Source organism: Schistocerca piceifrons, chromosome 3 (genome assembly GCF_021461385.2).
Source record: "Schistocerca piceifrons isolate TAMUIC-IGC-003096 chromosome 3, iqSchPice1.1, whole genome shotgun sequence".
In the NCBI taxonomy this organism is placed as follows: domain Eukaryota; kingdom Metazoa; phylum Arthropoda; class Insecta; order Orthoptera; family Acrididae; genus Schistocerca; species Schistocerca piceifrons.
The window spans coordinates 701384076-701408909 of NC_060140.1; the positions used below are offsets into that span (position 1 = coordinate 701384076).

Below are 24834 nucleotides of genomic sequence, written 5' to 3' on the forward strand. Positions count from 1 at the left end.
TACTTGCATCACTGCTTCGTCGATGCATAGTCTGAACAGCAGGAACGAAAGATTACATCCATCCCTGAAACCCTTTCTCAACCAAGCACTTCGTTCTTGGTCTTCCAGTCTTACTTTTCCCTCTTGGTTTTTCCCAAAGCTTACACCTGTCTTTCTGAAAATTTCGGACATTTTGCATCGTTTTGCTTTGTCGCCTGCCTTTTCTAGCTCGACAAATGCTGTAAATATGTCTTTATTTTTCTTAAATCTTGCTTCTTTTATCAAGTGCAGCATCAGAACTTCTTGTTTGGTGCCTCTACTTTTCCCAAAGCCAAACTGGTCGTCTTGTAAGAGATCCTCAGTTTTGCGAAATCGGATGAATACTTTTGAAATACTGTCTATTTTTCCTCAAGATAAAGTCCACCTTCCGCTTCGGCGTGCTATGCTTGACCACGACGTCCACGGAGCGGCTTAGCCGGTGCGCTCCTCTCGGTGATATATTGAGGCGAGATCACGCTTCAGTCAGTAGCTGTCCGCCTGCGACTGCGAGCGTATCCTCCAGCGGAGACTGCCGGCACTACAGCAGGTAGGTACCGCTGCGGAGTGCTGCTGGAACGGCAGGTGTTCCACCGTTGGGATGGATAATATCGCTAATGCAAACGACATTGGCTCATTTCTTACATATATGTACATTACTTTATAGACCTAAGGACTGCATACTTCACTCAAGAAGTGACTACGTTTACGCAAATGGACCCGATATATGTACTTCAGAATATATCGAATTTCAAGGCTGCAGCAATTTGTGTTTTTTTTTTTCTCCTGTCATAATACCCTATTTTCGATGGTTAAAGGTGCAGCAGGGACACAGTGAAGAACTACCAAACTGTCGATTTTCACAATCCTTACATAATGCTAAATTGCTACTTTTTTAAAAAGTTATATTGGCTTTTGGCCTGAAGGCCACACAGCAATCTCTGTGTTACAGGAATTTTCTAGGATTTTACAGTGTAAGGCTATATTTATTTAAAAATTGTGTAATAGCTGTAAAATACATTGTCTGATGAATGATTGCTGCTATATTAGAATGTAATGGTTGATGATAGCTGATTAACTGTTGTACGATATCACTTTGCTGGTTTGCGTACAGCTTACATTCGAAAATAATGTGACTTAAATCTCTTACTGCTACTCTTTCACAGTAAGAATTATGTCGAATGTGTATTCGGTGAACATGGCTGGGGAATAATCCATAATTAGCTCTCGCGAGGAGTATTATTTGCTTTAATTGTGTGGAACCAGAGCGTCGAGGGTATGTTTGGCGATATCTGTCCGTTTTATTTCCCGTTATTGCGCATCGATGATTACGATTCGTTTTGCCTTTGCCGTCTTGCTCTTCTGTATAGAGTAATCTTTACATATAATGTCTGTAGTAATATGTTTTTGAGTGTGCAGTTTTGAGCGTCTGTCTTCTCTACGTCATCGAATTATTGATTACATTTAATGTTAGCGCATCCCTTGATACATATAAACTTCATCTTCCTGAGATCTTCGTTTTCCTTGGTGTCTTTTATAATCTCCGTTACCAGCGCGTTAGTTTTCTTGAGAAGGGGTAGTATCAATATTTCTGGGATCAAGCTCCTACAATCCATTAAAATCAAAGTGTTTTTTACTGTTACGTTCCGCAAGTAATGTGAAGTTGCAAGTATAGCTCTGGTTTCTCTAGAAAAACTAGAAGTCCCGCTGCGAAACGAAATCATTACCTCGTAAACTGTACTAGGGTTTAGGTATTTGTAACCCATTTTTTCATTAGCTGTGGTTTTGGAGCCTTCAGTATATATCTCGAAATATTCTTGGCAATTATCAAAATGAAACTATCAAGACAATTCTGTTGCGATACAAGTTTGTGGATATGAATGTTATCATTCAGATTCAGGAAGGGAGTGGGTGGCTGGTTGATCGGTTTATATGAAGATTAAGAGTGTGGATGTGCTTAGCTGCAAATGACCTTCTACAACCAGTGGTGCTACTAAAAGCATTACACTGACGTGACGAGCTGCATACTGGTCACACAGACTATAGCAGCTAGACTGATTGAGTATTAACGAAGTTGGAGATTGCACAAGTCAGGTTCCACTTTTGCTGAACATTTATTGCAGGTGAGTCGTAAACACAAAGTAATCACAAGATGTTCTACCTATAACCAACAAAGGCAAAAAAACTTAATGAAGGACTTTGGGCAAAAAAACCTTTTTGCTCCAAACCCTACCTGGTTCTAAACGTTTGCTTCTTATCCTTAAATATAAAGTAAAGCACTAACACTTTACGTTACTGCTAAGTTTGTTTGTTACAAGCGATGTTAAGCGAATCGTTGGTAGCAGTTGAACTAGTTGAAGTACTTCATGATTCAAGATGAGCATTAATAAGGGAAATATTTCAGTTAGGCCACTTTACTTCCCTAGAATCCCACAATCCATTACGCAACTTATTCTCTTAATGACATGTTTCTAAATAAGCCTACGTGTGATGGGAAGCGTACGCTTAAGCTGTTTCGTCATTTTATTAGAATTTCTCTGTCATCGAAAACACATAGTGTTCCAGTTCCCCCTTCAGCGGTGTTTCGCGGCCATTATTTATCACGCTGGAACTCTTCGCAGTTAATGAAGAAATGAACGAGCCACTTATAGTAATCTCCGTAGTGCCGTTTTAGCTGCTATATCCAAAATATTTCGCGCACCATGGCTGTACAAGACATACATTTTAGCCTTGCTTTTCTCGTCCCTAGCTTTGAAACGTCGGAGAAAGGAAGACCTTGGACAAATATTATATTAGCAATGTGACTGCCACACGTTATGTGATGAATTAATACATACTTTGTCGTTGTTTGACGTCGCATCTCACTTATTTTCCCGTGAGGAAACAATATTCCCGATAGTATTGTACTTCTTGTTGCGTTCTGCAGTCTGAACGTTGTTTTGATGCAACTCTTCACACTGGCGTATGTTGACGAAGCCTCGTCATAACTGTACAACTACTGTGACGTAATATCCGTTTGAAACTGACTGTTGTACATGCGCCTTGTGCTTCCTCTGCAATGTTTAGCCCCACTTTTTCTTATAGTACCAAGGTAACGATTCCTCTATACATCAGCATGTGTCCTATAAAGAAATCCGTTCTTTTTGTCAAGCTGTTCTTCCGCAATTTTCGTTCTCCCTAAATTAGATTCAGTACTTCACTAGTTATCCGATCTACGCACTAAATCTTCAGCATTCTTCTGTAGCATCAAATTTCAAAATCTTCTACTTTCTTCTTGTTTCAAATGTTTATCATCAATATCAGTTAAAAAAAATGGCTCTGAGCACTATGGGACTTAACTTCTGAGGTCATCAGTCCCCTAGAACTATGAACTACTTAAACCTAACTAACCTAAGGACACCACACACATCCATGCCCCAGGCAGGATTCGAACCTGCGACAGTAGTGGTCGCGCGGTTCCAGACTGCAGCGCCTAGAATCGCTCAGCCACCACGGCCGGTCATCAATATCAGTCATGCTTCACTTTTGGACAAGGCTACACTCCAGACTGTTATGATATCATAGGACTGGGTGGCTGGATTAGTAAGTGTCGAGGCTGGAATTTAATCTTAATTTCTCTAAGTGGGCTTCAACAATTGAAAATCAAACTCTCCCTGATGTTCAACACCCATCTCCCTCTGTATGATGACAGGAAGCGAACGCTGTCTCGCACCTAATGGACTATTGATCTTGGCCGACCGTCCAAGACACCTCCCGCAAGATCGGGTGGTGAGACTTCAACGCAGGCCAGACGTAGAACACTCTGCGGCAGGATCTCTGAAACTGCAATCGTCCTAGAAGTAACTTAGAACAAACTTAGCAGCGGACTTAATAGCTTAATCTTCCAACGAACAGTTAACTATTTTTATCGCCCCTTTTTAGCTCTAACTTTTATGCCGTCGTCGAGACTGTGGAGTCTTCTACCATAGGAAGCGTGGAAGAGGATTTTATTTTGTGGCCGGTGTCCTGTTTCTACAACAAAAGTGCACACATGTATTAACAGGGTTCTTTATTCGTAAGAACAAGAAGCTACTTATCTTTAAACAAATTGCTTTGGTACAAGCTCTTCTGTAATAGTCCTCATTAGCCTCACTGCTGGTGCAGTACACGTTCCACTATGCACACTACTCTGGTCACTATGTGCTGCCTGAGACTGAGACTCTGAATGCGACCGCGACTGTCTGTGGCTGATTGGGCCCTCTGGTCCACGGCAGCGATCTTAATACTGGTGGTCGAGAGAGCGTTGGCTGTGCGTTTCTTGCGAGTCCGTCTTTGGCCTCTCTCCTGACAGGTGCACTTGATTCAGCGCCTATTATCGATCTTCTCGCAACCTCTGTGCCGACTGCTGTGCTGGCGACAGCTTACGCCAGCACACTAAAGTGCGTGGCCCATAACAAAGCTCAACTACTTAGCCCCACAATAAGTAGAAATATCACAGAACAAGAAAGGGCGCTAGGCAACTTTAATACCAGAGTAAGGTTTATACCATCAAACACAAATGGCAGGCAAAACAGAATCAAGCTTTAGCAACAAGTTTCTTACAACTTAAAACTTAGTAGTGAACAAGTGCATGATTACTACATGCAGGCAGAGCAGGCTAACATTGCTTTGCCACAAGGCTTTTAAAACTTACTACACTAAACTTAATACTGGCCAAGCTCAATGACCACTATATTCAAACAATAAGCTACCGTCACCCAAAGGTACTACACGCTTTTAACCTCCCCAACCGCAGTGCGATTGCTTAACCTTAACAGGGTGTAAGCTTGCAAGCGAGGCCGAACACTGGCCAAGCTATAACTGCACGGACCCTTAGGCGCTGCGCAAAACAATGTTAAAGAAGCCCATGCGTGCATACCCAGCTCGTCAGTTGCGGTCAAAAGCTCTTACTGAAACTTTACTAACTGCAGTGCTGCATCACTTTAACATTCTACAGAAGAGAAGCACGCTGCTTCGAAGAACACAGTCCGTGATACAACTGTCTCAAAAGGGCAACGTACACACTTTATAATAAAAACTTAAGAGCCAATTCAAAGGAACAATACGATAAAAGCCCCGACCAAACAACGCCCTGCACTTCCAGGACATAGTTACCGCACAACACAACAAGGGAACTTCTCAACTTTCAGTTTTTTAAAAACACAACATATCCACGTTACAGACCACCACTACCTCCCCCTTTTTGGTTACATCAATAGCAACAACCAAACACGGACGATCCAGAACCACCACAGCCAAGAATGGTGTCACTGCTGAATAACGACCGTTTCCGTCAACCTACTACGACGGACCACTGTCCTAACATTCCGTTGCAACCAATGAAACGTTTGCCACCAGCGTTGTCACCGGAGGCAATCCTTACAACATTCCACAACGGCCTCCCTATACCACAATAAGACAAGGAGAATCTTACGCAGCACCTCTAGAATAGTAGCAGCTACTCCGTAACGGTCGTTTCCATCGCTTTGCTACGGTGGACCTGCTTTTGTAGTTCTCTTTAGCAACAAGAAGGTTATCAAGTACAGCTGTTATCGAAGCCAGTCCTTGCAACAACCCATAAAGTCCGCACCACAAAACAAGACAAGGAAATCAATACGTCACATACAGTTGAAGAATCAGGCTAAGAATTTGCAGTCGTTACCGGCACTTTAATACGATAGAAAACACCACCAAGAAGCTAATGAACCAAGGTAGCTGTCTTAGCCAGTTCTCGTAGTCAACCACCATGGCAACACCACAGAGCTTCCTGTCGTTGGCGTGTTTTATCGGCTATGTCTTCTTAAGGCAGACATAAACGTTACAAAGACGCTACTCACCACTTAACCGAACCCTGCCCGAAATGTCGAAGGAAAACAACGGGAACGATCAGCCGAGCCTAACCAAAAATCCTGGCTACGAATTACTCTCTCCAGTATCCTGACTGAGTCCAACTGATAACCGAAATGACGGACCACCACAGAAGTATTTCAGCACTTTCGCAGATCTTGACCCTGGCCAACACAGCTCTGCCTCGTCGCTGTGATGCCCCTACTCAACACTGCGGCCGTAAACATCGGCAATCAAGAACTTGCTTTCACTACTCCACGCTGTCACCTGTGACGCCTCTAGCGCCACGGCATCGCCACTCGCGCCTCTAGGCACTACCAACTACCGTTAAATACAGGGGGAACTGTGGTAGAACCGGAACTGCTAAGAATTTGGCTTTTTCAGTAATGCTTCTCTTACGGTTGCCATAATGCATTTTATATCCTCTCAAGTTCTGCCATCGTCAGTTATTTTGCAACCCAGATAGCAAAACGAGGCAGTTCATCAGCATCGCACTAATCAATTCGACTGCATTCCATCAGCCTAGTTTAACTTTTGCTCTTCATCTTATAACTTCTGTTAAAGAGACTAACCATTCCACTCAACTGCTCTTCCAGTGCCGTCTCTGCCTTTCCGATCTTTGTATTTTACCGTTTTATTTTCAGAATTTCATTATCAAAAGCGTTCTCTCAGTCTTCAAATTCTGGATTGTGCGATTGCCTTTGTGCAGTCTACCTTGTGAAATAAGTCTTAGAAACAGTATTCCCTCTCGAATTGCTACATTTCCTCGCAAATCCAGTCCTGCCCCACGTCGGTTTCTATCAGTGCTTCCCTTCCTATGTAAGTAATTCAGCCGGCCGGAGTGGCCGAGCGGTTCTAGGCGCTACAGTCTGGAACCGCGCGACCTCTACGGTCGCTGGTTCGAATCCTGCCTCGGCCATGGATGCGTGTGATGTCCTTAGGTTGCTTAGGTTTAAGTAGTTCTAAGTTCTAGGGGACTGATGACCACAGCAGTTAAGTCCCATAGTGCTCAGAGTCATTTGAACCATTTTGAAGTAATTCACCTGAATATTTTGCCACCACGACTTATTAACCTCATGGATCTGTAATGTTCATACCTGTCAGTATCTCCTTTCTAATACTCGATCCATTAAAATACACAATCACCAGCAGCTGAGTGCAGTCACAGAAAAAAGTCAAATTTGTCATTTCGTGAGCACTAAGTGACCGAGATGGTGCGTATTAATTTCGAATCTGTGCTGAAGTATCATGGCATCGGTCTTCTTTCTCTTAATTACTGCCGTACCCCTCTGAAAGCAACTTCTCCATTTGCATCTATAACCAACAATGAATGTAGTACCAGGATTATTTTCCATTTTCTGGTACCGCGCGCCGCGGAATTTGAATCTGCGCCAGACGTCATGGACGTCGAAGACCCCTAGAGGTCTTTGCACCATCGCGCCGTAAGCTGCGGCGGCGCGTCCCTCCTGGTCCGCTTTTAATGTGAGGGCGCCACAGTGGAACACGTGGTTCCAGCAGCCAATAGCGGTGCCCCTGATATAGCACTTATGCACCTGCCTCTCGCTCAGCCAGCCCGCCGCTTCCCCTGCTGCCCCTTACTCTCCCCTCCTTTTCCATCCTCTCTGAACTTTCTCTCGGGGGGTCCCACCTGGCAGTTTTAGTCTTCATCGTGTGTGCTCCAAGTGGGTTTTAAGTGTGTTGTCCCAGAGTACTTTTAATACTGTGACCGAATTTTAACGTGTGCATGCTCATTCAGTGTCTTCTCTGTGTTTTAAGAATTACAAACTGTGTTTTTTAACTTTCTGGTGACTTTTTTAACTGTCCCACATGAACGTCTCCATGTCAGTGTATTTTTACCTCCATTTTCTCCCCTTTCTCTGTTTTATGTTCCCCTTTTCTATCGCCTTATGTATGTATCAATTTATTCTTGTTTTAGTTGTCATGTCAATCGGCTGAAGAGCGGCGGATTGTGCCGCTGACAGCCCTCCCCTGCCTATATTGGGCAAGAGAATGAAATCTAACGAAAAAAAAAGGTCAGACAGCCAGTCTAATCTTGCGTACATCTGTGGACACATCACCTCACGTTAGACAGCTTACTTACTTTCTTTTTCTGTGTACAAGTGGACGTGTTTGTTAGGTTTTCTTGTGACACCATTGTTCGATCTTGTTGTTGTTGTTGTTTGTTCTGTCCTTCATTGGTCGTGTCCATCCTCTCCCATTCTACTATTGTTTGTGGGCCTCTCTGTGGGTCCCGCCATGTTTTCCGTCATTTCAACCCAGTGACTGTCCCGGTCCCAGTTACAACACATTTCCTATTCGATTCCCAGTAATGGCGAATACCTGGTTTCATCGCAGTGATTTATGACCACTCCCAACCTGTTACTTTCCAGATCGTTCCCCTCTACTTCCCCATCCCCCTCCCCCTCTCCTCCTCACTCTAGGCCACATAGGCTGCTATCCTGCATTTAGGATTTAATTTGACACTGATTGGTCTGAAGGCACATGTTGGTCTTCATTTTGAAAATGATTTATTACTCAATTAATTAGCCTTATGACTTTAATTTATTATTCAAGATGACTGCCTCTATATGTATGTTTACCACTATAATTTATTATCGAAGATGGCTGCATCTGTATCCATGTCACCTGTACTCAAGGACCCATAATAGCCTAATTTATAAACGCTGGGAAATTGGAGAATTCAAAGAGAGGCACGGAAGATGGACAAAAATATGGAAAGACCAGAAACACATTTACGATGTCCAGTGCGAATTAGGAAAACCGGTATCCTGTCGGCTCATAATGGATAAATACAGGTCCTGTGTGTTTTGTCAGTGAATATTTTATCCTTATTCCTGAAAAATCTAGGCAAGTTCAGGTGACAGTAGAGGCTGATAGCGAGCACGCACTCGTCTTTCCAAAGTATACCACAAAGGTTCAATAATATTGAGATCTGGTGACTGTGATGGCCAAGGGAGATGCACAAGTTCATTCTCGTGCTCACAAAACAAGTCCTGGATGATGCGAGCTGTGTGAACAGGGTCACTGTCGTCTTGGAACGTGTCATCTATATTGAAGAGAAATACGGTATAGACCTGATGAGCAAACATCGTCACATAAACCTTGGCAGTACTGCGATCTTGTAGGGTAATCATGGGCCTTATTGAATGCATGATGTAGCTTCCCAAATCATCACTGAACCGCTGCCATATTTCACTCTTGGGATATAAACTCGGCCAAATGTTGAAAACAGTATGAACAAGACTCATCCAAACAAATTACTTTCTTCCATTGTTCTGTAGTCCAGGTTTTATGACTTCGGCACAACATTTTTCTGCTGCGGCCATTTCTATCCCTGACGAGTGGTTTTGGAATTCCAGATCGCCCCTCAATTTCTTATTTATGACGCTCCCTTAATGTTGGTCCAGTGCTGACAGTGTGTCACGAGTGTGACATTCAGTTCTGCAGTGACTTTTGTAGCTGCTGTCCTCAAATGTTTCGTCGCTCCTCGTCTACGATGGTCTGTCACGACTACTCAACCCACACTTTCGTCCTCATTGCGACTTAGCAGCTGATGTGTTTCTGCCTTTCATATAACTCCTATAAATTAACGATACGTTTCCTCTCGAGACAACGAACACTTCGGCTACCTTGGTTGCGGAAGCATCGACCACATGAGCACCAGCAACTGGCCCACGTTCGACTTCACTTAGCTTAACCTAATGCACTGTGACTATACAGAAGGCTGTTCTGACCACGACTGAAACCTGCATCGTGTTGAGGATATTGCACAGTTGCCGTGCCTGGTCAGATACAACAACACAACGTGCAGTCTTGGATAGTCTGCGTTTATGTTCAATCACGCCTTCGTTGCGGTGTTTACTTATTTTTGTCCATCCACCGTAGCTTGCATACTGCATGGTCTTTTCTTAAAATACACTACTGGCCATTAACATTGCGACACCACGAAGGTGACGTGCTACAGAAGCGAAATTTAACCGACAGAAAGAAGATGCTGTGATGTGCAAATGATTAGCTTTTCAGAGCATTCACACAAGGTTGGCGCCGGTGGCGACACATACAACGTGCTGACATGAGGAAAGTTTCCAACCGATTTCTCATACACAAACAGCAGTTGACCGGCGTTGCTTCGTGAAACGTTGTTGTGATGCCTCGTGTAAGGAGGAGAAATGCGTACCATCACGTTTCCGACTTTGACAAAGGTCGGATTGTAGCCTATCGCGAATGATGTTTATCGTATCGCGACATTCCTGCTCGCGTTGGTCGAGATCCAATGACTGTTAGCAGAATATGGAATCGGTGGGTTCAGGAGGGTAATACGGAACTCCGTGTTGGATCCCAACCGCCTCGTATCACTAGCAGTCGAGATGACAGGTATCTTATCCGCATGGCTGTAACGGATCGTGCAGCCACGTCTCGATCTCTGAGTCAACACATGGGGACGTTTGCAAGACAACAACCATCTGCACGAACGGTTAGACGACGTTTGCTGCAGCATGGACTATCAGCTCGGAGACCATGGCTGCGGTTACCCTTGACGCTGCATCACAGACAGGAGCGCCTGCGATGTTGTACTCAACGACGAACCTGGGTGCACGAATGGCAAAACGTCATTTTTTTTTCGGATGAATCCAGGTTCTGTTTACAGCATCGTGATGGTCGCATCCGTGTTTGGCGACATCGCGGTCAACTCACATTGGAAGCGTCTATTAGTCATCGCCATACTGACGTATCACCCGGCGTGATGGTATTGGGCGCCATTGGTTCCACGTCTCGGTCACCTCTTGTTCGCATTGACGGCACTTCGAACAGTGAACGTTACATTTCAGATGTGTTGCGACCTGTGGCTCTACCCTTCATTCGATCACTGCGAAACCATAAATTTCAGCAGGATACTGCACGACCTCATGTTGCAGGTCCTGTACGGGCCATTCTGGGTACAGAAAATGTTCGACTGATGCCCTCGCCATCACATTCTCCAGATCTCTCAGCAATTGAAAACGTCTGGTCAATGGTGGCCAAGCAACTGGCTCGTCACAATACGCCAGTCAATACTCTTGAAGAACTGTGGTATCGTGTTGAATCTGCATAGGCAGCTGTACCTGTACACGCCATCCAAGCTCTGTTTGACTCAATGCCCAGGTGTATTAAGGCCGTTATTACGGCCAGAGGTGGTTGTTCTGGGTACTGATTTCTCAGGATCTATGCATCCAAACTGCGCGAAAATGTAATCACATGTCAGTTCTAGTATAATATATTTGTCCAATAAATACTGGTTTATCATCTGTATTTCTTCTTGGTGTAGCAATTTTAATGGCCAGTAGTGTACATAGGTAGTAATTAGGGGTTTATACTTTCAGCTACCCACTTCATTTCATGTTCATCTAACTCTTCACTTTCAACTACCTTTCAGTGTCACCCAACTATTTCTCAAGATTGTCATCCAATGACACATGTAGATTACTGTAAATACGTGTCTTTCTCCACTGTGTTTGTGTGTGTGTGTATGTGTGTGTGTGTGTGTGTGTGTGTGTGTGTGCACTGTGTTTGTGTGTGTGTGTGTGTGTGTGTGTGTGTGTGTGTGTGTGTGTGTGAGTGAGTGAGTGAGTGAGTGGGTGGGTGGGTGGGTGGGTGTGTAGGTGGGTGTATTGTAGAATAGGATGGGCTAAGAACGCATCTTTATCTAAACAAATACTGCTCATGACCCTTCACGCTCTGCTGGCCAACCGCCGACATACTACACCGCCTAGGATCCAACTCCACCAGTGTAGCCTGAAAGCAACAACTTTGCGAAAGAGCTGTGCCATACGAGGTGGCTCAGGCTCCAGCTAGTGAAAGCGCACGTCCCATCTGGCCGGCTCGGAGGCCCGGTGTGGAATAGTTCTTCTAGTGCTGCTGCCGGCATCCCTCCGCGATTGCGGTAGTAAGCTGCTAATAGCCCCTGGCCTATACACCACCACTCCTATGTGCCATCGCATATATGATCAGGGGCGCTTTCTGTGTCAAGTGTGAGAGCAGCCTAGCGCTGACAGGTGCTGCATATCCGCTGCTAGCAAGTCACTGCACTGCTCCGTGTCACACTCCTCCGTCCGCAACGGACACAGTCCAACTTTGACATTAGTTTCAGCCAAACATGGACTAGTATTTTTGATAAATAATTACTTTGCTATAAAGATCAAACCATTCTGAGCAGTTACTTAAATCAGCAAAAGGCGCCATGCAACCTGCACGTGTTTTGCACGAATTTAAACGGGATTCCATGGGAGAAAGACAAACCGTGTTTGTTAAATTTAGAAGATGGTAACATATAGAGCATCCCTATCAACACCCATCAGTCGAAAGTCACAGTACTTTTTAAAAAGTCGTAACTGCGGTAGAAAAAAATTTTCATTAACAAACCAGTTACTTTCATTTAGTTCTGAAGGTGGAACAAAGTCGGGCTGATCAACGAATTGTAGATTAGATCCTCTACAAGGCTGACACACGTGCATGGTGTTTGCTGCAACTTGTCTGATATATAAGTCAGCCTGAGACTTTTCTTGGGTGCTTTCTGATATCCTCAATTGCAAATACAGACCTGGTTTCACATCTCTGCGATAAATGGTATACTGTGCGCTTTAGGTGGTTCGTTTCGAACAGGTACAACGAGTTTAAAACGTCTAATGTGGAATACCTTTTCCATAGTAGCTACAGTAATTCATATAAACCACTTCCACTTTAATATTTACGGAGCGTTGTCACACTACCACAGATTTCTTTGCTTATGAATCAGTAACGCCCTCATTTTTTTAACGACTGAGAGCGACACTGACTTATCTTTTCAAATCGTGCATTTACCATATTAATGTTTTCTCCAAGCAACATAATATGATCCATTCGTAATTTGCAATGGTTTTAATATTCTATTACAAAACCCCAAGGTGCTCGAACCAAAATTGTACTTCCAAAATGTATGAGGATTAGAGAATTGGAAGACGCGTAATGACAAAAGTCAGCGGATGTACTTATTAAAGAATCGTAATTAGCATTGTCGTTTCCACATAGTTTACAGAAAAATAATTAAAACAATAGGCTGACAAAACATATCTTCTTGGATGCAAGTTAGCAGCTCTTACCCACCCTATTTTTTTCGTGTACAACTCAAATTTGTACCTTTAACAAAAGCGTGGCTGTTAAATGTAGTACATTGTAGAACATTGTTCACAGCTTACACATCTTCTGTTGCAAATTTCGATTACTTCTTCTGTATACAGTTTTTTCTAAGGGTACTTACAAATCAGTGAAACATTGCTAAAGTGGGAATTATAAAGAATTGTCATCGAACTCAGTACTACACATATTACAACTATCCTGGAATGTTTCAATATTCCTCTATGAGTGTACAGATATGTGCTGTTATTTCCCTCTTAAACTGAGGCGTAATGTTATATGACAGCATGTGCTTACTATGTAATTTTATGTGTAGCTTAGAGTGTTTCGTCTTTCCTGTACTAAACTACAAATATGTTGTGTGATCTTCCTCTTATATCTAGTCTACATTAAAAGCCTAGAGCTTTCGTTGCGAAATCCGATTACTTCTTCTTTATGCTACTTTTCCTACTTGTATCTCCAAATCAGTGCAATATTTTTGAAGTGGGAATTGCAAAGAATTCTAACGTATAGGTGCAGGTAGCGAATTATAACGGTTATGTTACAGATGGTTTGTGTAGTAATAGAACTGCATTTTTCCATGGTCCACACTGACCAGCCAAAACATTATATCACTGCCCACCACAACACTGGATGCTGCCAGGTGGCTTTGTGGGCACGTGACGCGGAAACAAAAGTATGTAAGCTTAACAAACACGGATGGGGAATCATGGGAAATCGGACGGGAACTCGATTGAGATAACCGACTTTAACAAAGGGCGGTTTATTATAAGGCAGTGCCTGTGAACGAGTACCTCAAAAACGGCGAAGCTCGTCGAATGGTGACGTGCTACTATCGTGATCATCTACGGAAAGAGGTGGAAGGACAGTGAAACTACCACCAGTCACTAAATGGTCGGACGTCCATGACTCTTCACAGAACGTGGGGTTCGGAAGCTTGTCTGTAAAGTAGGACAGATGGTGATATGTGGTATCTCTGTCGAAAGAACACAACGCTAGAGCACGCACAAGTGTATCGAAGCACACCGTTCATTGCACATTGTTGAACATGCAGCTCCGTAACAGACACCTCTACCTCTTCACATGTTGACCCAACGATATCGTCAATTTCGATTGCATTTGATAGGGGCCATCGGGGTTCGACCGTCGATCAATGGAAACGTGTCGGCTCCTCGGGTGAACGTCATTTTTGCTACACTATGTCGATGGTCGTCTCCACAAATGTCGTCATCGAGGTGAATGGTGGCTCGAAGCGTACAGCGTGCCACGGACGCAGACTGATGGGAACAATATTCTGTTATGGGAGACATTCTCCTGTGCCTGCATGGGTCTTGTGGTAGTAATCGACGACACGCTAACAGCTGTGAACCATCTACTTTCCTTCATGCTTGATGGCTTCCCCGACAGCGATGTCATCTTTCAGCAGTATAACTGCCCGTGTCTCGGTGACAGAACCGTGTTACAATGGTTTGAGGAGCATTATAGTGAAATCAGGTTGATGTCTCGTGGACCAAATTCAGCTACTGTAAATCCTATGAAACACATCTGGGACGCTATCGGGTGCCATCACCGCTTATGCAAATCAGTGACCCGTTATTTACGCGAATTACATGACTTGTGCGTAGACAACTAATGTTACATACTTACACAAACCTACCAACAAACTGTCGGGTCCCTGACACCCACAAGCTATTAAGCAGCGATCATAATGTTATGTCTCATCAGTTGAAATGCAGCTGCTGCCTCGAGATATTACTAGGTTATCAGAGTACACAAGTTGCTTCTGCCACATATCCTATAACTGGACTCTGAATGATGTTCTACACTCAAATCGTAGAACCCTTGTTAAAAGACGATTCAGAACTGTGGAACACAGGCATAAATCCTTTAACAACAGTACTTTGCAGGAAATAAAATGATGTTCTTTTAACGAAATTATTTTATTTTCCCGCCAGTCCTGCTTTTTCATTTTCACGTGATTTAAAAGTTTATAAAAATGAGTAGTCATTATAGCTCAGTCAATAAGGTAGTTGCAGAGATTTATACAAAATAGAGCAGTCCCATTACTATCATATCCCCAAAATGACTTCATTTTTTTGAGAATTTTAAGAAACAAATACGAATGCAACATACTGACAAAATTATTTTATTTATTCCCTCTTACAATGCTCACAGTTCTGTTACAAAGAGTTATTCCCAAAACTGCAGAGTGATAACAGGGACTTATAAAGGAAAAAAGAATGTATTGTTTTTTAACAACAGTGACTTATTTTTCAAAGTTAAAAATGTCAAAAATGTATGTTAACACAGGAAATTGCTACATTATAAACGACGGAGTTTCCCCTTTATTCATCTACACAGACAGTAATCACTACGAATGAACGTAATGGAGTTAAACCTTTTATCCGCCAAAGTTATTCGCCTGTGTGAATTTAATACATCAAAACTGATGTCACCTTAGGTGAAACAGGGTCTCCAACACGCAGAATATGAGGAAAGCAGGACTAGATATTTAACACAAACAACTGCGTCTCTGAATGGAAAGAACAGTAGTCCCATCTCTTCCTGGAGGCAAATTCTACGCAGTCGAGCACTGACGAAAGTCCTCAGTCATACGCTGTTCTGATTCTGCATTCGGGATAAAAAAATTGTCAAATTTCTGAAAATTTTATGGAATTTTAATATCAGTTACATACTTTGCAGTATTTATGTCAATCTTTAACCTTCATGAGAATCACAAAGACATTTGAAAAAAATAACACAGCAGATTCAACCTCTCGATTTCGCAATTGTTTCCAAACTTCGAAACCTCCACCAAAATAGAAACACACAGTTTCTTTACAAATATGAAAGTGTGCCAGGCCCGCCTCGTATGTTCTATATTTAGGATGATTTAATCCAGTGTAGAGGGCGATGTCTTATGCATCTTGTGCTGAACTGCGCAACAGTGATAGTGCAGTGGATAAATGGAGAAATAGTTCCTTTCCATACAGGCTACAATTATTGTACAAAAGTCAGTTTGATGCATAGTATTTGACTCGTCATAGACCTAATTCCACAGGTTGACCTCTCCCACCTCAGACATCCCCTATCTTACACAGACTTGTCTTCATAGTTTCATCTATTCTCAAGAGATCCAAGATGGTGACATTTCCAGTCACGTGATCAATACATCATTTCTTGTCATACCTTCTACGTTTACTTGTACATTAAATCAGTTGTAAATTCCTATCCTAATTGTGCTTTTCTTTGTGTGTACCAGACCTGTCATGAGTGGATTCACTGTAGATCCTACCCCAGACCTAACATGGAAGGATGCACCACTGGACGCTAACCAAGCGCAGATGGAGCCAGCTCCAAACACTGCCCCAGACCTAACGCACCTGGCTCCATTCCCACATCCTACCAACATTTATAGAGATGCTCCCTTCCCTTTTCCTTCCTAAGATACGGACTCCCGGTCTAGGGGTAGCATCTTTGACTAGTCCAGCCTCCCGGGTACGAGTCCAGCATCTGATTAAATTTTGAATAAAAATCATCTGCAATGGCAGCTGAAGATCCTCGGTATAAGGAGCGACCCTCATTCCGCCAACGAACTTTTCAGAGGCTGAGGAGGAGAGGAAAGAGATTCGGGCCACCTGCTTCCCTTTACGAAGGGAAACTGTGCTTGAAAGTGGAAGAACCAGCAATAATCAACAGCATGAAGCAAGTGGTAACCACTACATCAAAGACACACAAAGTGTATCCATGGGACATGTGGCCTCTAACGGAAAAAGTGTGACGATGATGCCTCCATTGAGAAATGATTGCAGACTTATCCACTACCTCGGTTGCTGGGAGGGAACTGCCAAGTGGAAGATAAACATGACAAAAACGTTGAATAACCAACGACATGGCAATATATTACGAGTCGGAAGCTGGAACGTCTGAAGTGTGAAAATGGCAGGGAAGTCAGAATATATTAAAAGAAAATGCAAAAACTCAGCCTAGATATAGAGCAGGTCAGTGGAGTGAAATGGAAAGTAGATACGGATGTTTAATCAGGCGAGTATAGTGCAATGTCAACAGCAACCGAAAATGGTATAACTGGAGTAGGACTTGTAACTAATAAGAAGGTGGATAGAGAATGACTTACTGTGAACAGTTCAGTGATACTACCCCAGCCATACCGCAATTGGATCCACTCTCACACCCTACCAACATTTGTAGACATGCTACCTTCATTTTTCCTCCCCAATATACGGACCCGTAGTCTAGTTGACTAGTCCAAGAATGACCTTTTCGCTGTACTATTTACTGTATTCCAATATCGGTCTTACTCTATATCTATACCCTCTACAGCTCCCTCTAGTACGCCGCTATTTCCATGATGTCTTGACAGATGTCCTATCAGTCTATCATTCTCTGTCCCTTCTTCTTTTCACTGTTTTTCGTATATTCCTTGTTGATTCTGCGGAGAATCTCCTCATTCCTTACCTTATCAGACCATTAGGGGCCGAACCACACAATAACCCTGGGTTCGGTGTGGGGCGGCTGTGGCGTAGTGGACTGCTGTAGCCTGTTGTGGGGTTGTGTACCACTGCAGGCTACAGCGGGGACGAAGCCTCTCCGTCGTTTCTAGGTCCCCAGTTCCATTCAATACAATACAAGGACTCTCACGGACATGATGCAGTGCCTACAGAATATAAAAGTCCTGTGCTGCGCATGTTAGCCCTGTATTTAGCCATATTTGTTACTCTTCCTTTAGGAATGGTCAGCTTCCTGAACGATTAAGTACTCAGTAGTAAAGCCGCTTTATAAAAAGGGAGAAAAGGATAATGTAGACAATTTTAGACCTAATTCTATGTCATCAGTGTTTGCTAAAGTTACTGAAAAGGCAATGAATATCAGGATAATTGATCTTTTTGTATCACACGATTTGCTGTCAACGTACAGTTCGGATTTAGAAGTCGTTTAACAACTGAAAATGTAATATTCTCTCTTCTCTGTGAGGTACTGGATGGGTTAAACAAAAGGTTTAGAACTCTAGGCATATTTTTTGATTTAACTAGGAGGCATTTGATTGCGTTGATCACAAAATATTGCTCCAGAAGCTGGACCATTACGGAATACGGGGAGTATTCTTACTTTAGCAACAGACAGCAAAAGATCATTAGTCACGATGTTGAGAATTGCTGTGATGTGGGGTCTGAGTGGGGTACAGTCAAGTGGGGGGGTGCCCCAGGGATCAGCGATGGGACCACTCCTTTTCCTTATTTATATAAATGATATACCTCCTAGTATTATGGGTAACTCTAAAATATCTCTGTTTGCTTATGACACCAGCTTGATACTAAATGATGTTGAAAACATTGGCCCAGTTTCAAATAGAGCAGCTCATGACCTAAGTTCATGGCTTGTAGAAAATAAACTAACGCTAAATCACAGTAAGACTCAGTTTTTACAGTTTCTAACACACAATTCAACAAAACCTGACGTTTTAATTTCACTGAATGGATATGTGATTATGGAAACTGAACAGTTCAAATTCCTGGGTGTTGAGATAAACAATAAACTGTCATGAAAAGCCCACGTTCAGGATCTTGTTCAAAGACTTAATGCTGACATTTTTACCACTCGAACGGTATCTGAAGTGAGTGATCGTTGAACACGAAAATTTGTCTACTTTGCTTATTTTCATTCGCTTATGTCGTATGGTATTATATTTTGGGGTAACTCTTCCCATTCTAAAAGGATATTTTTGGCTCAGAAACGGTCGGCTCGGACAATAAGTGGTGTAAATTCACGAACCTCTTGTCGACCCCTGTTTACGAGTCTGGGTATTTTGACATTGGCCTCTCAATATATTACTTACTGTCATTTCTTTTTGTATCCCGCCTGGGAGGCGGCGCGTGGGTAAGGAACAGGAACAGGAAAAGGTACTAATCTCTCGGTACTGCAGATACTGTTAAAGCACCTTTACTAGCGGATAACATATGCAAACATATTACACAGCTTTCAATGTGGTGCGAAGCTGAAGTGAAGTGTCCTGGCTGTCTGCACCTGATCAAATGAGGTGAAGCAGTCGCGGAGCTCGTACACCTCGACAGCGCCGACTAGAGGGTGCTGTCGTCGGTTTCTCTCGTAGTGCCAACCTGGCAGAGTGGAACGTAATAAGTAGCACATAACTTCATCTGCAGTGCCTGTGGCCGGCGAGGATTACACCTTTACCATAGTCACTTTTGTCCGTAGTTATGCCGTTATCTTAGGAGGGTAATTCGCATCGTTGTAACATCATTAGTAACCCCATCGTTCACAAGACTACGCCATCTTGTAGCAGGAAGGTACCGGCACACACAACTAACAACTTAATTAACAGTTAACTAAGCAACTGGCCATTGCAGAAACCTCCTCATCATGACATCCGCAAATTTATCCGAACATACATGATGCCTGAACCTGAACGAATATGAATCACACAACCAAAGTATCGACTCGGATCCCAATTCAGAGACGTAATAAAGACAGTAGCAATCTCCACTGGTAACAACCAAGTTAAAAGTTAAGCAGTCTAAAGCAGCTCTCACGATTCAAATTCGCTGCTTGCTATATTCATCAACGAAGTCACTGAAAGACCCATTATCCACCTTGTTCCACAACTACAGGAATCGAAGAGCCTATCCGACGTCCGAACTGGAAAGACCCACTGGCCCAACAATGTCGCCTCTGGCACTCAATTCCACAAAACTGTTAATGTCCTGCAGAGTTGCACACCCTGTCGCATCACGCGACGAAGACAGATAGCCACGGCAGTCTGGCGCGCCAAGAGCGATCACGTGACAACTTGAAAGGTTGCCGAGCGAGAGCGACAACACAGAAACAGCGCCGCACTGCATAAACGCGGCGATTCAAGTTGCCGGACGGATGAACACGCCGGCCTGTGTGCCCGAGCGATTCTAGGCGCTTCAATCTGGAGCCGCGCAACCGCTACGATCGCAGGTTCGAATCCTGCTTCGGGCGTGGATGTGTTTGATGTCCTTAGGTTAGTTAGGTTTAAGTAGTTCTAAATTCTAGGTGCTGATGACCTCAGATGTTAAACCCCATAGTGCTCAGAGCCATTTGAACCAGTTGAACGGATGAACACCCGGCGCTCCTTCAAGTCAAGTTCTGTGCGACAGAAGCTGTGAGGCATATGGAAAGTTGATATTTCCTTGAACTGTTTATGTTATCAACGAAATTGTTGCGTAGTAACATAATTATTTACATTGCCATTGAGGTGTATGAAATGCTCATTTTCCTTTGGGATAGATATTTCAATTTGAATCGTCTCAGAATTGTGTCCCTTCTGCAATTTGCACGCCATAGACTTAACTAAACTTTAACATTTGCCTTGCACGTTACTTCACCTTTTCCATCTATGCTGCCATTTGTTTCCCCTTCCCATCATCAATAAATTTAAGGAGGAACAGCAATTAATTTGTGATACTACAAAAGTAAAACCTTTGTCGTGTATGTTTCACATATCGAAGTTTATTTTTAACGTTCATCCAGGTTCGTGATTTGAAATTAAGCAAAACCACTCTGCACACGACTGACGCAGCACTTTAAAGAGTTCAGTCACCTCAAACACTCTCCAGATTCCCAGATGACCAGTTACCATGTAGAATGCCTTTCTATTCTCATGAAGGCAGAAATGACTCGTGGCTAGACAAAGTTCGGAAAGGTACTTGTCTGACCATCCAGCTGTTCCATTAGTTATTACTCGCTGTCTGATAGATCGAAGACATTTGACTCCACGCTTGATTTTGTTCCAGAGACTGGCCGAGTAGGAGACATGGCGTGGATCGCGACAGTGCTGCTTTTAGTGACGGTGACAACCGCCAGCGCATCTGTTATTGGCATACCACGGGTGAGTACACAGATTTCCTCTGTACCATCAAAACTCATGTTCAATAAGTGCAGCTGCTCCACTTATAAAAGGACGAACACTTGTTCACCCAGAATGTTCTCTTGACGGGACATCAACAACTGTTATTCATTATCAATGATAAAATCCACCACAGCTGTAAAAAATATTTATTTCTAAAAAGTAAAGCACACTCCAGTCTCAGGACATATATCCCATCTTCAAGTACGTACTACACTCCTGGAAATTGAAATAAGAACACCGTGAATTCATTGTCCCAGGAAGGGGAAACTTTATTGACACATTCCTGGGGTCAGATACATCACATGATCACACTGACAGAACCACAGGGACATAGACACAGGCAACAGAGCATGCACAATGGCGGCACTAGTACAGTGTATATCCACCTTTCGCAGCAATGCAGGCTGCTATTCTCCCATGGAGACGATCGTAGAGATGCTAGATGTAGTCCTGTGGAACGGCTTGCCATGCCATTTCCACCTGGCGCCTCAGTTGGACCAGCGTTCGTGCTGGACGTGCAGACCGCGTGAGACGACGCTTCATCCAGTCCCAAACATGCTCAATGGGGGACAGATCCGGAGATCTTGCTGGCCAGGGTAGTTGACTTACACCTTCTAGAGCACGTTGGGTGGCACGGGATACATGCGGACGTGCATTGTCCTGTTGGAACAGCAAGTTCCCTTTCCGGTCTAGGAATGGTAGAACGATGGGTTCGATGACGGTTTGGATGTACCGTGCACTATTCAGTGTCCCCTCGATGATCACCAGTGGTGTACGGCCAGTGTAGGAGATCGCTCCCCACACCATGATGCCGGGTGTTGGCCCTGTGTGCCTCGGTCGTATGCAAGCCTGATTGTGGCGCTCACCTGCACGGCGCCAAACACGCATACGACCATCATTGGCACCAAGGCAGAAGCGACTCTCATCGCTGAAGACGACACGTCTCCATTCGTCCCTCCATTCACGCCTGTCGCGACACCACTGGAGGCGGGCTGCACGATGTTGGGGCGTGAGCGGAAGACGGCCTAACGGTGTGCGGGACCGTAGCCCAGCTTCATGGAGACGGTTGCGAATGGTCCTCGCCGATACCCCAGGAGCAACAGTGTCCCTAATTTGCTGGGAAGTGGCGGTGCGGTCCCCTACGGCACTGCGTAGGATCCTACGGTCTTGGCGTGCATCCGTGCGTCGCTGCGGTCCGGTCCCAGGTCGACGGGCACGTGCACCTTCCGCCGACCACTGGCGACTACATCGATGTACTGTGGAGACCTCACGCCCCACGTGTTGAGCAATTCGGTGGTACGTCCACCCGGCCTCCCGCATGCCCACTATACGCCCTCACACAAAGTCCGTCAACTGCACATACGGTTCACGTCCACGCTGTCGCGGCATGCTACCAGTGTTAAAGACTGCGATGGAGCTCCGTATGCCACGGCAAACTGGCTGACACTGACGGCGGCGGTGCACAAATGCTGCGCAGCTAGCGCCATTCGACGGCCAACACCGCGGTTCCTGGTGTGTCCGCTGTGCCGTGCGTGTGATCATTGCTTGTACAGCCCTCTCGCAGTGTCCGGAGCAAGTATGGTGGGTCTGACACACCGGTGTCAATGTGTTCTTTTTTCCATTTCCAGGAGTGTATATTGTGAGCCAACAAAGGATGCATAACTGAGGTTAAAATAGGTTAAAGTATGTTAAAATTGGTTAAAATTTGTTAAAACGTCTTGAAACTGTGTTGTGCTCTCCTTTTTAGAAGTAAATAATTTCTACAACTGTAACGGATTTTATCATTGACTCTGGTTCGTGATCACGACACCTCAATGTCTGGGCCAAAGTCATGTTACATAAACATTCGTAAAAGATGACCGTACCACTTCTGACCTGACCTTCCACACACTACAGGATGAACGTCTCATAGGTCGTCGGTGCATTCTTCATCTTCCATGATATGAAAAGAAGCAAAATCAAGACTTGTTGGACCACACTATAAGCCTCTAACCAGCTACTGTCCTCTTTCTGTATTCTTGGCCCAATGAAGAACTGCAGCTTTATGTGCCGCTCTGCAATTTATGAGGTACACGAGTCGAATCTTCCACTGCATGCAGTTCCTTTTGCGATGTTCGGTCGGAAACTGTTTACATCAGCAGTTGCAAACTGGACTCACAAGGTGTGACACTCATCTATGGACCATGCAGATAGGCTCTTTTACGATCACTGTTCTTACTCTCGGTTACCTGGCTGCGAGTTGAGCTCCATTCCTCGCGCACACGCTCCACAGTCTGCAATGGCACATTAACAAAACGGCCGACTAAATTCACTTGTGGTCGTGGATACGCCCAATCGAAGAATCTCCTTTAGATCCCCAACATCGATACACCTTACTGAGCTAATTTCATTCCACTGACTGGCAAGTACACATTACTTTACTCCCATCACTTACGTCAGCAGTGGAGGGTCAGATGACCACCTAGTACCACCTCTACACCGTTCACAGCGTTCCAAAGTCACCAGCGTTCTCTCTTAATGGGCTAACTAATACTTTACAGTGCCCCGGCCTATTCTCTATCACTACTCATCAGAGTGGGCGAAGGAAATGGTGAGCGAGAGGGCAGTCTCACGTCGGGATGTTCAGTTAAACAGTAGTAGTACTGACAGATGTTTATTCAAACAGCCGTACACTGCACTGAAGCCCTCCTCAGGGTCGCACTGTGTGTGTGTGTGTGTGTGTGTGTGTGTGTGTGTGTGTGTGTGTGTGTGTAAATGCAGCAGATTGTAGAATGCACTGACACCCCAATTACGTCGGTGACGTCCCTTGTCATGGGTCGCGGGCTGCGCCCTGTGGGTCGCTCGCAGACGAAGACGAGGGTGACCTTCTCGGGCCCTCCGGAACTGTGTGATCCCCACGTGTACTCGCTGACCCTATGTCGTGCGTTTGGGCGCAATCAGCGACACCAGATACCCTGTTGCAAAGCGGCAGTGATAGAGTCACCCCCCCCCCCCCCCCCCAGCGGTAAACTAGGACAGTGGCTGGTGACGTTTGGGTGGCTACAAGGCCACAAGGGTGCACATTCACCTGACGGATCATTGGCATCACGCAGTCCGTCTGCAGAAGTCCATCGGAGAGTGGAAGCTGGCTCGGCACTAGCTTCCCACATGGGTGAGATTTCTCCCAAGACCTACAGCCACCACGCCACTGATGCCTCCTACCGCAACTCGATCAGTTAATCAGCGGACATGTTACCGGCAGATATATATCGCTCAGTGGTAGCCATGGTTTCTCTGAAACTCAAAGGCCCTTCATTCTCTCCGGTTCAAGATGCAGGCAGCATGGCGGCACGACTGATTTCTGTAAGTCTCTATACTCGATTACTTGCACGCTTATAGCTGCACTTCTGGAGCAGTCCTACTGGAGGGGAACGAGTAGGTTAGCCATATACTTGTCCTGCCAGTTTTTCCAAGCTCACTCCGACACGAGCACCGGTTACTAGGCAGGACCACACTTGCAACGTATGAGTTTCTCGGAAGCACGCAAGTGCTCTGAGTTATAAAACGTTACTTCACTCTTCGGCACATTGTGTTGCTGCATTTGTGATTCCAGGCGCCTCGGCCGTGAACAGTGTGGCAACCCCGTCTGGCCAGAGTGGAGTGTTTTGAAGTCATGTCAACAGTACTACCCAGTATCTAACGTGATTATCACATCGCCGGGACTGGCCTCTACAGCCTGGCTGCGGCTCGATTTAAAGTTTAAAAATTTACAATTAGCACGCCCAACTTTTTTGGGGTACAACAATTTTATCCGATGAGCTTAACTGTCTCACAATTGGTTGAGATTCTGTCTATTGTATGTAGCCTCGTGCTGTTAATATTATTCGATTAAAGTC

General features: G+C 44.5%; 1 protein-coding gene across 3 annotated transcripts in view; it reads left to right on the forward strand.

Annotated features, from left to right (window-relative positions):
* The first annotated feature begins 461 nt into the window (after window positions 1-461).
* Window positions 462-24834, forward strand: part of LOC124790003 — a 141572-nt gene continuing 117199 nt past the window's right edge. For all 3 annotated transcript variants that reach the window (XM_047257544.1, XM_047257546.1, XM_047257545.1), the window contains exons 1-2: window positions 462-565; window positions 20844-20938. In XM_047257544.1, coding sequence (XP_047113500.1) covers window positions 20864-20938 — 75 coding nt within the window. In that variant the 5' untranslated portion in view covers window positions 462-565; window positions 20844-20863. The remainder of the gene's footprint in view (window positions 566-20843; window positions 20939-24834) is intronic.